We start from the raw sequence: 14,499 nt of genomic DNA, 5'->3' as shown, positions 1-14,499 counted from the left end.
GTGCATATAAGTACCGCAATAAAATTTATTCTTGTGTACTAAGACACTTACTAGCTCAATTCCCATGCTTAAAGCATCAATAAAAAATTATATGAACCATAGTAAAATTCCTTTTCAATATTCCATACCAAATTAAACACTAGTTTAATTAAACATGCTCTCTATCATGCCAATAATATAAGTGTGGTTTATATCCAACATGCCAACATAATTGATTCCAATCATCAATTCACCATAAATAATTCATACATCACAATTCAATCACCAACATCAATCCAAATCAACAATTCCAACCAACACATATAATGATACTACTTGGAATTAATTAAACAAAGCCTAGCATACTTTTATACATTTAAACCATTACCAAGTATGCGAACGTATGTTGAATCATCTTTCCAACTAGCCACAATGCTAGAAATTACTCAACTTAAAGTCTCTGATAAGTCGTGTTTTGTGCGTATTTATTAGCTTATTTTTGGTTGGTTTTATTAGCTTAGTCGATTGTTTTAGTCCATTTTGGTGTAATTTAGTTTAGTTTCGCTGATTCGATGCTTTTATGGGTAGTTTCGTTGTTTTTGATGTATTTCAGGATTAATGGAGCTAATTGAGTGAAAATGAAGCAAAACGTTGATGAAATACTTGACAAATATGACACCTGTTCACTATTATGCTCATAACTTTTAATATACAAATGATAATGGAGTGATTCAAATTGCATTGGAAAGTAGACTTGAAGACCTTTCCAACGATATATTACACGCCTACCAAATTTTGGCGCCGTTGTCGGGAACTAACGGTTTCATTTGATTATTTGTGATTCATTTTTGCTAGGCTTATTTCGTTGCTTCGGCTATTTTCCCTTGTGTTTTTGATACCTTTCTCTAGTTTTTCTTGTGCATGCCCACACGTAGCTCAGGTTCAAAAGATCTTGAATCATTTGATTCTGAGATCGAGGCAACTATAAGAAGAAGGAGAACAAGGAACAGACGTAGGAGAAACATGGTAGACCAACCAACGAAATCCCTCTTGGAGTACGGTATTCCTGATACAACTACCGGAGTCCTTTCAAGCATCATAAGACCACCAGTCACGGCTCAACACTTCGAGCTCAAGCCACAGTTCATACAATTCATCTCCAATGATTCATTCGTAGGGCTACCACATGATTGCCCCGTAAGTCATATAGATAGCTTTTTGGAAAAATGTGATACTATGAAGTTGAACGGTGTTACAGATGATGTAATCAGACTACGCCTTTTCCCCTTCTCACTTCGAGACAGGGCAAAGGAGTGGTTAAGAGATGAAGGCACTGGCTCGTTCGATACATGGGACAAGTTAGTGAAAGCCTTCCTAGTGAAGTTTTTAGGGAATGAGAAGACTGCAAGATTGAGGAATGAGCTACAAACTTTTAGGCAGTCAAATGATGAGTCTCTCTATGAGGCTTGGAGGAGATTTAAAAGATTGCAGAGACAATGCCCTCACCATGGCATTCCAGATTGGATTTTGATGCAGACCTTTTACAATGGCATGACTCATGAGTTCCGTATTTACATTGATGTTGCGTCAGGAGGTTCTCTCTTGACAAAGAACCCCACTGAAGCTAGGGAGCTCATAGAGAAGATGGCGGCTAATGATAACTATCATCCTGGAGGCCGAAACACTGTGAAAAAGGGAGGTAAACTTGATGTTGATGCTTTAACTATGCTAACTAGTTCTGTGCAGGCACTAACAAGCAGGTTTGATAAGTTCCAAGCAGGAACTTCTAACACCCCACAGGAGTTGTGTCAGTTATATCATGTGCAGGGTCATGTTGCTCCAGATTGCCCACAGATTTCGCAGAATGCGGAAGAAATGCCAATCGAGCAAGCCAATGCTTTCTACTCCTCTAACCCAAAGAGGCCTTATGGCCCTTATTCCAACACCTACAATGAAGGATGGAAACACCACCCCAACTTTTCCTACAAAAACTCCCAAGCGCAACAAAACCCTCCACCACCACCTCAACCCAATACCTACAACCAACCACCACCAGGCTTCCAACAGAAACCACCCAATGCCCAACAACCTATGCAACCACAACCTCAGAAATCAAGCCTAAAGGTGACCTTAGAGAGCTTCATAACCGCAACAAACAGTGCCATCCAACATCAAAAATAGCTCTATCCAACAGTTGCAGGCCTAGAGTAAACTTATGGAGAATCAGATAAGCCAACTGGCCAACCAATTTAACCAAGCTTTAAAGACTCCAGGAACCTTCCCGGGCCAGACAGAACAACCTCAAAGAGCCCAAATGAATTTTGTAGCCATGAGGAGTGGAAGGCAGTTGGACGATCCTCCTACCATGGAGCCATCAAGGGAGGTCAATGAAGAAGCAGAGGCAAGTGAGAAGGAAGTAGAAGATGCTAGGGTTGAGGAGGCATCAAAGGAACCACCACCAAAGCCACTTGCTCCATATATGCCCAAGATTCCTTTTCCTCAAAGGTTAGCACAAGCTAAACTTGAGAAAAAGATCAGTAAGTTCCTCGATATTCTTAAAAAGCTTCATATTAATATTCCATTCCTAGATGCCATATCTGAGATGCCTTCTTATGCAAAATTTTTAAAAGATATGCTATCTAACAAGAGGAAATTAGAAGAGAATACTACAGTTGCTTTGAATGCAGAGTGCAGTGCTATTTTGCAGAACACTCTCCCTAAGAAATTAGGAGATCCAGGTAGCTATTCAATACCAGTGAAGCTTGGAGATATTGAGATCAATAGGGCACTATGCGATCTAGGTGCAAGTGTGAGCCTTATGACGTTGTCCATATGCAAGAAGCTACAGATGGGTGAGCTTAAACCTACACGAATATCTCTAAAACTTGCAGATAGGTCAGTGAAGTTTCCTTTGGGTGTACTTGAGGATGTACCCCTCAGAGTAGGTAAATTTTTCATTCCATGTGATTTTGTTGTGATGGAGATGGAAGAAGATGTGAATGTTCCAATCATACTTGGTAGACCTTTCCTAGCTACTGTAGGTGCAATCATAGACATGAAGAAAGGTAAGATCACTTTTGAAGTAGGTGATGAAAAGTTAGAATACTCACTTTTGAATGTCATGGGTGCTCCCTCTACGGGAGACACTATTTATCAGATAAGCCAACTTTCGCAACAGGTGAACCGCCTATCGACTCTTCAAGATCAAGCGAAGGTTCAGAAAGAACAATGCAATGCCATCTTCCTCAGAAGAGATGAACTATTTCCGAAGCAAATTGTTGAGAAGGTGTGCATCAAGGAGCCTAGAAAGGACGTAAGGAGCAAGGATGTTCAAGGCTCCAAATATGTAGCTCCACCGGCCAATGATGAACCGATGCCCTTCTCGCAACGTTGTCAAAAGCCGTGCTTGATGAGCATAACTCTACGTTCGATGGTGGTACCTGTTTGAGAATCGATGCTACTAACCCCCCGTTTGATAGGTATGTGTCTGACAGGAAATTCGTGAAAGGAAAGGATAAAGTTCCACCCGATGGCATATTTGGCTATATGAAGGTGAATTCAGTTATAAGGCAAGTGAATAAGCCGATGAAGGAGTCGCTTGGAGGAATTCATGAACAACATCGCGGTCCTCCTTCTCCGTGTAATGATCCCGGTTGAGCCAACAAGGGAGGTCGAGCTAAAGACCTTTTAAACAAGCGCTAAATGGGAGGCAACCCATTCTCGAGTTTTTACTCTTATTTCGTTAATTTTTCTTCATTAATTTAATTATTTTTCTTGATTTTTTTGACTTGAATCTTGTGTCTAGTTTCTGATTTGTTTGTGGTCCTTTTTTTATATAGGTGAAAAGTAAGCAACAATAAGAAGAAACAAGGAGGAAAAGCGCCAAAAGGAAGGAAAAAGGAGAAAAACCAATTTCTGCAGAGGCACATCCGTGCCTCTGAGGCAGAAAGTTTGGGGGTTGAATTTTTAGAGAGGCACGTCTGTGCCTTCCCATTAGGCACGTCCGTGCCTCAGGTTTTCCGAATTTATTTATTTATTTTTTTTTTTCAAAAAAATAAAAAAAAATAAAATCTGCAGATGGGGCAGAGAGTCAAGGAGTGCAATTTCGTGCCTCCCCCAATAATAAGGCACGGACGTCCCAAGCCACCTTCCAAGCCGAGTTCTATGACATCGGGGGCATGATGCGACAACACTTTCAGGGCGGTCCTAGCACCGTCCCGAGGTATGGTTTCCCCCCCCCCCCCCCACCCCTCCTGACCAGTAGTTTGCTTTTCCCTTCCCCTTGTTTATTTGCTTTGATTTATGCATACATTGAGGACAATGTATGGTTTAGCTTGGGGGAGGATTTGCTTTTCACCATGTATATATTAGATTTATTTCAATTTTTGGGTAGTTTATTTCTTTCTAGTGTCGAATAATATGCCATTGCATAACTATGCTTCTATGATTATAATCACATATGTGTGCTTTTTGAAAAAAAAAAAAGAGTTTTTGAAAACCCATTCATTGATGTGCTTGGATTTGAGCTAGGTTGTGGCCAAGTTGGTCTCCCCGCTCTACTTATGTGAATAGTTTATGTACCCGGTGAGAGTCTTGAGCCTTATATGACTGATTTCACTCTACCGCAGTCATGTTTCTTCTTGTGTGATTAGATTGTCCTTCATATAATCGAATTCTTGGTCTTGCTTTGTGACTATTTGAGACTTTATGATGCATATCGCGAAAAGGTGATTGAAATTTCCTTGTAGATATTAGAGCCTCCACATTTTAGGCCTTCATGTTTTTCTTTCTGTTTTTATTTTACATTCACCCGTAGGTTGAACCAATTTGAGCCATATTAACCCCTTCTTGATACCCTACATTTAAAGCTTTAGAGCTATTTTTCTAGGTTTATTTTGAAGGTGTTTTACATTTGTTAAGCCCAATGAGTGTGAATGATGTTGAAAAAACGGAAAAAAAAATGAAAAAAAGAGGAAAAAAAAGGAGAAAAGAAAGAAAAACAAAGAGAAAAGAAGGGAGATTATGAGAAAGAAAAAAAAGGGGAAGAAAGAAAAAAAAATGAAAAAAAAGAAGAAGAAAAAATATGGTCTTAAAGGCCCTTGAAAAAATAGAGAAGTCTTCCATTTTATTTTTATTTAATCCCTTCCTCTTTGTGTGAAAAAAAAAGAAAAAAAAAGAAGGAAAGAATAAAGGGCCATGTTTATAATTGTATAGAGTTGGAGGAAATAAGGTTGGATTGAACCCGACATTTGAATGTGTAGTGGGATTAGGATCTGTTTTATTTTGAGCACCACATTCCCAAAATACGTCGTCTAACCCTTATTTACCGAGCTTACCTAATATGGATTTCATGATTTTCGTGTTTGCATCAATCACTAAAAGTGGAGAAAGTCACTTTGCAAGCCTAAAGAGGCCGGTTGTGTGAAGTTGATATGCATGCTATGCTTAGGTTGAGTGGCTTCATTTTTCACCCCGAAAACACATGAGCGTTATTGTTTTTATTTTTCACAACTAAAGTGAGAACTATTCATGTTTGTGAGAGTAGGTATGGGGAGATGTGTGGTAAGATTAGTTGTCAAGTCCAAGTATATGAGATGAATGGTGGTTTTTGTGCAAGTTGACTCTTGATTTCGTTTTTATCGTGGTTTTGAACTTGATGGCACATTGTGATTGTTTGAGGAGTTGTCATTCTCCTCCCTTGTGATTCATGGTTAAATGCTTGAGGACAAGAATTAGTCTAGCTTGGGGGAGTTTGATAAGTCGTGTTTTGTGCGTATTTATTAGCTTATTTTTGGTTGGTTTTATTAGCTTAGTCGAGTGTTTTAGTCCATTTTGGTGTAATTTGGTTTAGTTTCGATGATTCGATGCTTTTATGGGTAGTTTCGTTATTGTTTATGTATTTCAGGATTAACGGAGCTAATTGAGTGAAAATGAAGCAAAACGTTGATGAAATACTTGACAAATATGACACCTGTTCACTATTACGCTCATAACTTTTGATATACAAATGATAATGGAGTGATTCAAATTGCATTGGAAAGTAGACTTGAAGACCTTTCCAATGATATATTACACGCCTACCAGTCTCCTACAATACCAATTACATAAACTCAATTACTCCCTTGATTACACAAATTTCCAGCAACTTTTAAACACTTTAAACCCACTCTAATAAGCTGAAATTTTGGTTTAAAACCTTTAAAACTCTTTCTTTAAGTGGGTAATTAAAACCACGAGGTAAAAACTCATTCACGGTATTTATATAAAAATTCGAGCACACTTTTTAAGGTTAAAACCCCACAAATAAATCTGAAAATTATATTAAAACCAATTAAAACCTTCTGTACTTATGGGTAATTAACCCCTTTTAATTAAAACACAAAAGTTGTACTTAAAATAAAATTTCAGCAATATAATAATAACAAAAACTCATTAAAACTCCATAAAAATATAGTCTATAAGCCTTATTATCACTTACAATCAATAGGTATATAAAACCCCCAAATCAATTGTAAGTTAGAACCCTAAAAATCAACACTTGGAGGTGGTGACGTGGCAGCGAGGTGGTGATGTGGCAAGGGGAGCCGTCACTCCCATGCGTCAGAATTCACGCATGAAGCAAGGAGCAGCAAAGAAAAGAAAGAATAAGAAAAAGAAGAAAAGAAAAGAAAAGAAAAAGAAAGAAAAGAAAATAAGGAAAAACAAAGAAAATAATACTTATCCCCAAAAATCTGATTTTTGAGTCTCTTTGTGTGGGAAAATTTTGGGGTTTGGGGGATATTTATAGAGTAAAGAGTAGAGATTAGGTTTTGGGCTTAATAAATAAATGGACTTTAATCATGAAATATTTGACTCACAAGGGTTCAAATAAAAGAATTGGGCTTTATTAAATGAGATGGATGAGTCTACTAGGAGTAAGGATTGTTTACATACTATTGTATAAATGAGCCCAAACAATTAATAAATGTTTAGGCCAAAATAAATTATACTTTTATAAAACTCAATAATTTAAATACTTTAGCCCTTTAAATATTTAATTAAAATACTTGAGCCCTTAAAAAATATTTTATAATTAATTAAATAATTTATAAAATACACAAAAAATACGGAGTATTACAGTCTTCTTCACACCCTCCACACTGCAACCACCCTCCACAACACCACAACCTTAACGTCGGTGACTACCTTCATAACGGCAGCAACACTCCACAACACCACCACTGTCATGACCTCAACATCGGCCGAGGACCGTCGACCACCACCATCACGACTGCTAAGCCCGATAACCGCGTCGGTAAGTTTTATTTTTATGTTACAAACGTTTGTCGGAGACGGTAACACCATGGTCTAAACATCTAGTGGAGATGTCCTATCCATGGTAAATACATCTCCGACAGACGTCTCTACCACGGTGTGGATGTTTGGTGGAGATGTCCTACCTGTGGTAGAGACATCTGCGACAGACATCTCTACCATGGGTAAGACGTCTCCGACAGATGTCTACCGCCTTTTTTTTTTTTTTTTTGAAAATTTTTAAATCCGAAATTAATTCTTAATTTAAGCATTTAAATTAGAAATTAGTCGAAGTTGTTAGTTTTTCATCTAATTAATAAATCTATAACTCTTAAAAAGTGAGAAGTTTACCCCCCTCCTCTCCTTATGAACAGTTAAGCAGTGTCCGTACGGTTATACCCTAGCTGTTTTAATTTATTTGCGGTTTTGCCATTTTAAGAGTTATATAGTTGTTTCGAATGTCCACTTTGTCTTTGTTCTTTTCACTTTCTCTCTCTTCGTTGTTCTATTAATGATCTTCGGTTCATCTTTGTTCTTTCCATTTTCCTTCTCGTTTCCATTTTTCCTCTCTTCGTTTGTTCGCCATTGAAGTTTCGTTGAGGTGATGAAGTGTGGATTTGTGTTTTTTTTACTGGGTGTTTTTGAATTTCTTTTTCTCTTTGTACGGGTTTTTACTAATATCAGTTATGTTCCTCACTATGTCTTTGTTTTTGTCTGTTCATCTTCGCTTTGTCTTGGTTTCGTTTTTTCGTTCCCATTTTGTTTGTTTGTTCGCCATTGAAGTTTCAATGAGGTGATGAAGTGTGGGTTTTTTTTTTTTGTTGTTGAATTTCGGGTTTTTAAAATGAGTTTTCTCATTGATCGTGTTTTTTTCAGTTTGTCTTTGTTTTTGTCTGTTCATCTGCATTTTTTTATTTGTTATTTCCAATTTTTACGATGTTCTTTCTTTTTCCTTCGTTTTAATTGATTTTGTTTGGGGCATTTTGTGTGTGGTTTTGTTAAATTTTTAACTTATTATAAGCTTTTGAGTTATACTGATTTTGATTGATGTTCTGTTTATGTGTAATTTTGTTTCTAACTGTTATGATTTTGTTTAAGTGGAACTTAGAATTTTGTGTTGAAGTTTAAAAGTTTTTTTTTTTTAAAAAAAGAAAAACGGTTTTGGTTATTATGTTTTTTGGTGCATGCAGATTTAAATTTTGGGTGTTAAGTGTATTGAATTTTTTTGGGGTATTTTGTGGATGGTTTTGGTAAATGTTAAACTGAAAAGTGTTTGCTTTATACTGATTTTGAATGGTTTACCGTATTTTGGTAATTTTTGTCTCAAATTCATATGATTTTGTGTAAGTGAAGTTTTAATTGAATTTTTGTTGTTGTTTATTTTTTTTTTTTTTTTATTTTTTAATAAAAAAAGGTTTTTGAAATAATGTATTTTGGTGTCTGTAATTTATAATAATGTACTTTGTTGAATGTAGTTGAACGTTTCGCCTTTGTTGAAGGTGTTAGTGATCTTCTAATTTTGGGTTGTCAAATCAGGTTATTTCGTATTTCTTTTAAATTTTTTTTGGGATTAGGTGTAAATCGTTTGTGTTAATGATAATGATGTTTTTTTGTTGCATGCAGTTGAATTGATTTAATAAGATTGATATTTTGTTACCATTGTAGTAAGTCTGTTGGTTACAATTGATTTAATTATTTATACTTTTACTGCCATAGATTTCATAGAGAAAGATTATAGGCAAGTTACTGTATCTAAGTTATGTCAGAGATTAATATAGATGGAGTTGTAGGTACACTTTAGTAGGTAGATTGACATTCTGTTAGCAAGTGAAATGATAAATAAGATTAAGGTACCATTACATATCATTTGGGTGTTATTATGTTTTGGGTTTTGGATTTATATCTTGTTTTGGTTTTGGATAAGGCAATGGAAATTGAGCATTATTTTTTTTATGGTAAATTGTGCTGGCACTATAGGATAATCTGTTAGGGAGGAATTAGAGTTGAAAGAATTATTTTAGGGTTGAAGAATCTGGAATTATTTGAGAATGTGTTAAGATTAATTTGGTTGGCCTTTAGAAATTCATACACCTTTGGTTTGTATTGATCAGAAATTCTTTTGTCTGCGTTATTAACTTATTATAAGTATGAGTTCTGTTTCGGGGTTTTTTGATGTCCTGCGGGAGAGTTAAAATTCCGAGACTGGAACCGGACGCCTGTACCTGCAAAACAAACGGATGCTCCAGATGATTGGAGATCCGCCTCCGGACGGTCAAGTTAGTACTTGATTAAGGAGTAACTAATGCGGAAATAAAGGTGATTGGGTCTCTCTAGGTGAGAGTGTTAAATGTGCGTAATCTCCCTTAATGAGGATTAAGGGAGGTATTTATAACCTTGGGAAACGTGTCAATCCTAGGTTTAGGTTAACCTAGGGCTGATTGGGCTTCCCTTGGAAGTTGGGCCTAGGTGGCCGGTTTCTCCATTAGGCATGGAGGATGCCACGTGTCATGACATAATAGGTCCAAAGTGGACGAATAGACGTGTGCCACGTGGCAAGCCCTGACAGTTCCAACTGAGGGACACTTGGCAGGACCTGATTGGCCCACGTGGCGCATTCCGATTGGTGGGAGCAAAATCCCCTAATCATTTGCCCCTCACAGGTGGCACGTGACTGGTTACGTGTTACCTGTGACAGGTGTCGCACTGTGACAGGCGACGGCCTGCTACAGGTGTCACTCGGCGAAAGGCCGAGAGATTCTCCCGCCCAAATTTTGAATTTTGGAAGTGACCCTTCGCCTTCTCACTTTGCCTATATAAGGGAGTGTTGACTTCAGTCATTTTCACATTTGAGAACTTTTTAGAGAGAACATTCGGACCCCTGAACTTGCTCTGACATTTTGGACCCTTTCTGCCTACCGCCTGCTCTGACAAGCCGACTGCACAGGATTTTCAGAACTCCATCAACGTCACTCGTTCAGGTAACCGTCGGTTCTCTTACTCTTAACTTTCTCTTTATTTTATTCTTTTTTGAAATGGCACCACGGAAGCACACGACACGACCTAGGTTAGTGATCAGCCGGTCACCGGGGACGGCTGAATCTAGGACTAGGAGTGCCGCCTGCCCTTTTCCGGACCCATCTTTGCCCTTTATACAAAGTCCGACTGTCTCTGTGTCTATGCAGAACATGATGGCCAGAACAAAAAGAACTGCTAGGATTTCGAACTCAGACGGCTCCTCCCACAGGGTGCCGATTAGTGAAACATCTGACCAGGCGCCAGATGTGGAAGTGAACCAAAGCGGCTTGAAAGCCGACAGTTCTGAGGGAGGAGTTAAAGTGACCCCTTCCAATTTTACAGTTGACAAGTCTACATTCTCTCCTGCTCCTTTTAAAGGAGGAGGCGGGCCCCTCTGGGAGAGGGGAGGAGTCGTCCTCTTCGGACTCGTCAGAGGACGAATCCGAGTCTAGCTCTTCTGGTCATGCTTCTCTGGACACAGAAGAGAAAAACAGTCGCCTACAAGAGGCGAGGCTTTCTCACGCAGTTGAGAAGGGGGACAATTGGGCGGAGCCATCCGCCTCTTACCGAGAGCAAAATACCCCCTACTACTACACTGTCCCACGGGGCCGGATCACGGCCATGCAAGAGAAAGTGGGGAGCTTTATTGCGAACCACACAATGGGCCCCGGCTTTTTAGTTTTCGTGCCGGATCCAGAAGACACAGTCGTCTGGCCGGCTGGTACTAGTTATGATGGCGCCTGCTTTGGCTGCTACGAGGCGGCCATCAAGGCTGGGCTGCGCTTCCCACTACATCCGGCTGTTCAGCGGATCTTGGATGGGTATGAGTTGGGGTTATGGCAGTTAGCCCCAAACTCCTGGGTCAACATACTCGGCTATGTGGCCGGGTGCGAACTGCACGGGGTGGAGCCAAACTTCGAGGCTTTCGCCCACATGAACTACCTCAGCCGGACCCCTAAGGCAGGCGGTACCGGCTGGTATCAATTGACGAGCCACAGAGGCTACCTCATGACAAGGGGTAAAGCAAACAAGTGGAAGGACTGGCGAAGCACCTTCCTTATCATTGAGAGTTCAGACACAGAGCTGAACAAGCGCTTCAACAGGTGGAACAGGAATTCGCCTCTTCTTGTAGGCGGCCGCAGCATGCCGCCTGTTCCCCCCAAAGCTAAGAAAGAGATCCTGGATAAAGGACTCTTTAAAGTAGAGTCGAGGGTCGACTCTACTTCAGGGGTACGAGAGCAAGTACCCCTGCACTGTGTCCCGAGCTTCAAATGGCTCTACGACGAGTACTTTTTGGCCGCCTGTGGCCTCAGCAGTCGGTGCTCAAGAGGTAGACGGCCTGTCGAATACTCTGTTTTTCCATGCATTACTGTTATGACTTTTTATTAACTTTGCTATTTGTTTTTGCAGCGGACGCCATGAGCAACATTACCGCCTCCAAGACTGCGGCGGCCATGTTGCGGGCCTCCATCATGCAACAGTCCTCAACCGACTCCCCCAATAAGGGGGCGCCCTTGGTGAGCTTCGAACCTTTCACTCTCTCTTTTGGAGTTGGGTTTATGCATATACTGACCGAGTGTTGTTTTGTTTTTGTTTTTTTTTTAGACGGGCGCTCCAAGAGCTTCTTCTTCCCAACAGCCGGACTCCAAGACCCGGAGGACGACTGTTGCGAGCTCTCCTGGTTCTGCCAGGAAACATGCGGCGGCTGAGAAACAGCCGGCCACTCCTTCTAAAACTCTAATTGGGCCGCCTGGAAGTATGAAGCTGTCTTTGTGAATTTAGACTTGCTCCCTTCTTTACTAGGTCTAACTCGTTTGTTTATGATTGATGCAACCGGCCCTCAGGAGCCTGACTTGGTCGAGGTGGCCAAGTCTATGATCAAGGTCGTTCCTCCAGCTGAAAGGGAGGCGGTCAGGGGTGTCGGCACCCTTGACCTAGACGGGATTGCAGGGGTCCTTGCTGAGGTATACTTAGCATATTTTTGGTTATTTAACTTCCAGGACGCCTGTTTTTTGTTTGAAAACTGACACCTGTTCCCTTTTACTTAGGCCCTGCTCCGAGTGAACGGCCTTCGCAAGCTGCTTGACAGGAAGAACAAAGAGGTAAAGGCTGCAAAAGCTATGGCCGCCTCTGACTGTGATAAGGCAATGTTTCAAATTGCCCATAATGAGGTTCTGACAATTGACATTCTTTATTATCAAGCGCAGGCTACCTCTGCTATCCGGGCTCAGTTAGAGGCGGCCCAGAAGAAAAATAGCGAGCTGGAGGCGACCATCAACAATCTCAAGGCCGAGCTAAGACCTCTTTGCCAAAAAATGTCCTCATACAACACCTTGGAGAAATCCTTGGCGCACGTTAAGGAACGCATGGTGACCCAGGAGAAGAGTCTTACTCAGGAGCTCTCGGAAAAGGCCGAGCAAGAAAAGAAGGAGCTGGTCCGGGAGATGATGGAAGACTCTGCTCAAATCCAGCGCATGACCTGGGGCCGCCTCTTCCCCAATGCCGACTTTTCCTCCTGGAAAAAAACGTACCGCCAGTGTTCTGATAGATATAATCAAGAAATCCTGGCGGCTGCTGAGGACGAGGCGTTGGAGGAGGAGGAGCCGGTAGTGGTGCTTGTGCTGCTTGGGGGTGATGCATCGAAGAAGGATGCAGCTAAAGCCGAGTCCAACAAAAAGAGTGCTGACCAGGCGGCATCTGCTATTATTGAAGATCTGCCCCCTTCTTAAGCTTTATGTCTTCTTTTCACGGCCTGCGTGCCGTTTGTTTCTATTTACCCGGCCAGGGGGCCGGGGTTCTGAATATTTGGCCGGTCTTTAATGACCGGCTTCTTTTTTATGCCAAAATATTTCGTTTTTGTTTTGTTTCAAATTTGTTTAAGTATCGAATACTCTGATATCCAATTGCACACTATACCGACTGTTTTGCATGGCCGATAGTTGCGGACAGGTACAAGATAGTTAGTCACGCCACCTATACCTGGACGACTGGTTGTCTGTTTCCAGGCTAAGCGATTAGTCGGCCACTTTAAAGAATGGATTTCCTTCAACCAAGTAGGAAGGTGGTTTCCTACCTGCCTTGTTTGTTTCTTTGTTTTTTAAGCTAGAGACTCTAGTCGGTCCAGGCCGACTGTTCCCCGCCACTTTTAATTTAGTGTGAACAGGCGCTGTATGAACACCTTTTTAGCTTCATACTAAATTTTTTAAGGAGTGACCATGGAAACATAATTGTTACCTAGTCGGCAAGTGTTTGAGTAGTAGAGGTATCAAGCGGTGGGTACCGATTGTTCCCCTTTATTCGCCAATGTTTGTTGGCTATTAACTCATAAGATACCAACTGTTCTTATCCCAAGTAGTTCAGTTGGTTGGTTGACACGGATGGTTACTGCGAACACTTGTTTGACCTGATTAGTCAGTTAAGTGAGAGGTATCCTTGTCCGGGAAACGGCTACGTGGTTGTCTTGGTTAGACAGTCGTATAGGTGCCGTGTAATGATTTTATAGAACAATGTTCCACCCAAAAGGGAGCTGCTCTCTGCGACGAATTTCATCCGGATGGATGCCGTCGGACGCCTGCTATAATGTTGGGACAGGTCGAATTGAATTTATATTTGGATCAGTTGGCTTGGCGCCTGATCTGATCATTTTAGCCATGAGCCTTTGATAGTTCTTGGTGATTTGTGTTATGGGAGAGTAGCCGGTTGTGTGGAACAAGCGGCGTGCCCCTCTTAAGTAAGAATAAAAATTAAACATGGAGAGTAGCCGACTGTTTGTCAGTAGGCATGCCCCTCTTAGGAAAAAATGAAAATTAAACATGGAGAGTAGCCGACTGTTTGTCAGTAGGCATGCCCCTCTTAGTACAAAATTGAATGAAACATCAAACTTTTATTAAGTAGCCCTCGACTATTTACATCATTCAAAAGAAATATTTCTTAAGATTATCTACATTCAAGGTTCGAGGCAACGGTTGGCCGTCTGGTGTTTCCAGACGGTAGGTACCATCCCTGACCTCTTCATAGATTCGGTAGGGTCCTTCCCAGTTGGGAGTTAATTTGCCAGACTCATTAGCCCTACCAACTGTTTCGGGGTTTTCTGATGTCCTGCGGGAGAGTTACAATTCCGAGACTGGAACCGGACGCCTGTACCTGCAAAATAACGGAGACTCCTGAGAGCTCCGCCTCCAACGGTCAAGTTAGTACCTGATTAAGGAGTAA

At 40.8% G+C, this 14,499-nt stretch overlaps 2 protein-coding genes across 2 annotated transcripts; both read left to right on the top strand.

Moving 5' to 3' along the window:
- The first annotated feature begins 1,002 nt into the window (after positions 1–1,002).
- On the top strand, positions 1,003–2,160 carry LOC110696681. The gene has a single exon (XM_021874034.1). It carries the CDS (start codon positions 1,003–1,005, stop codon positions 2,158–2,160), a length of 1,158 nt encoding a protein of 385 aa, XP_021729726.1.
- A 34-nt stretch (positions 2,161–2,194) lies between these two features.
- LOC110696680 lies at positions 2,195–3,636 on the top strand. The gene is made up of 3 exons (XM_021874033.1): positions 2,195–2,920; positions 2,963–3,381; positions 3,474–3,636. The coding sequence occupies exons 1-3, from the start codon at positions 2,195–2,197 to the stop codon at positions 3,634–3,636; spliced, it is 1,308 nt and encodes a 435-aa protein (XP_021729725.1).
- The last annotated feature ends 10,863 nt before the right edge of the window (positions 3,637–14,499 follow it).

Source organism: Chenopodium quinoa, unplaced genomic scaffold, assembly GCF_001683475.1.
Source record: "Chenopodium quinoa cultivar QQ74 unplaced genomic scaffold, ASM168347v1, whole genome shotgun sequence".
Taxonomy (NCBI): Eukaryota; Viridiplantae; Streptophyta; class Magnoliopsida; order Caryophyllales; family Amaranthaceae; genus Chenopodium; species Chenopodium quinoa.
This window is presented reverse-complemented; position numbering and strand designations above follow the sequence as displayed.

Bases quoted from the DNA above. Each gene is read 5' to 3' on its own strand.
- LOC110696681 (XM_021874034.1), top strand. From the start codon at position 1,003: ATGGTAGACCAACCAACGAAATCCCTCTTGGAGTACGGTATTCCTGAT.
- LOC110696680 (XM_021874033.1), top strand. From the start codon at position 2,195: ATGGAGAATCAGATAAGCCAACTGGCCAACCAATTTAACCAAGCTTTA. The intron at 2,921-2,962 runs GTAGGTAAATTT...GTTGTGATGGAG, and splicing joins TTGAGGATGTACCCCTCAGA to ATGGAAGAAGATGTGAATGT. The intron at 3,382-3,473 runs GTGCTTGATGAG...TGTGTCTGACAG, and splicing joins TCGCAACGTTGTCAAAAGCC to GAAATTCGTGAAAGGAAAGG.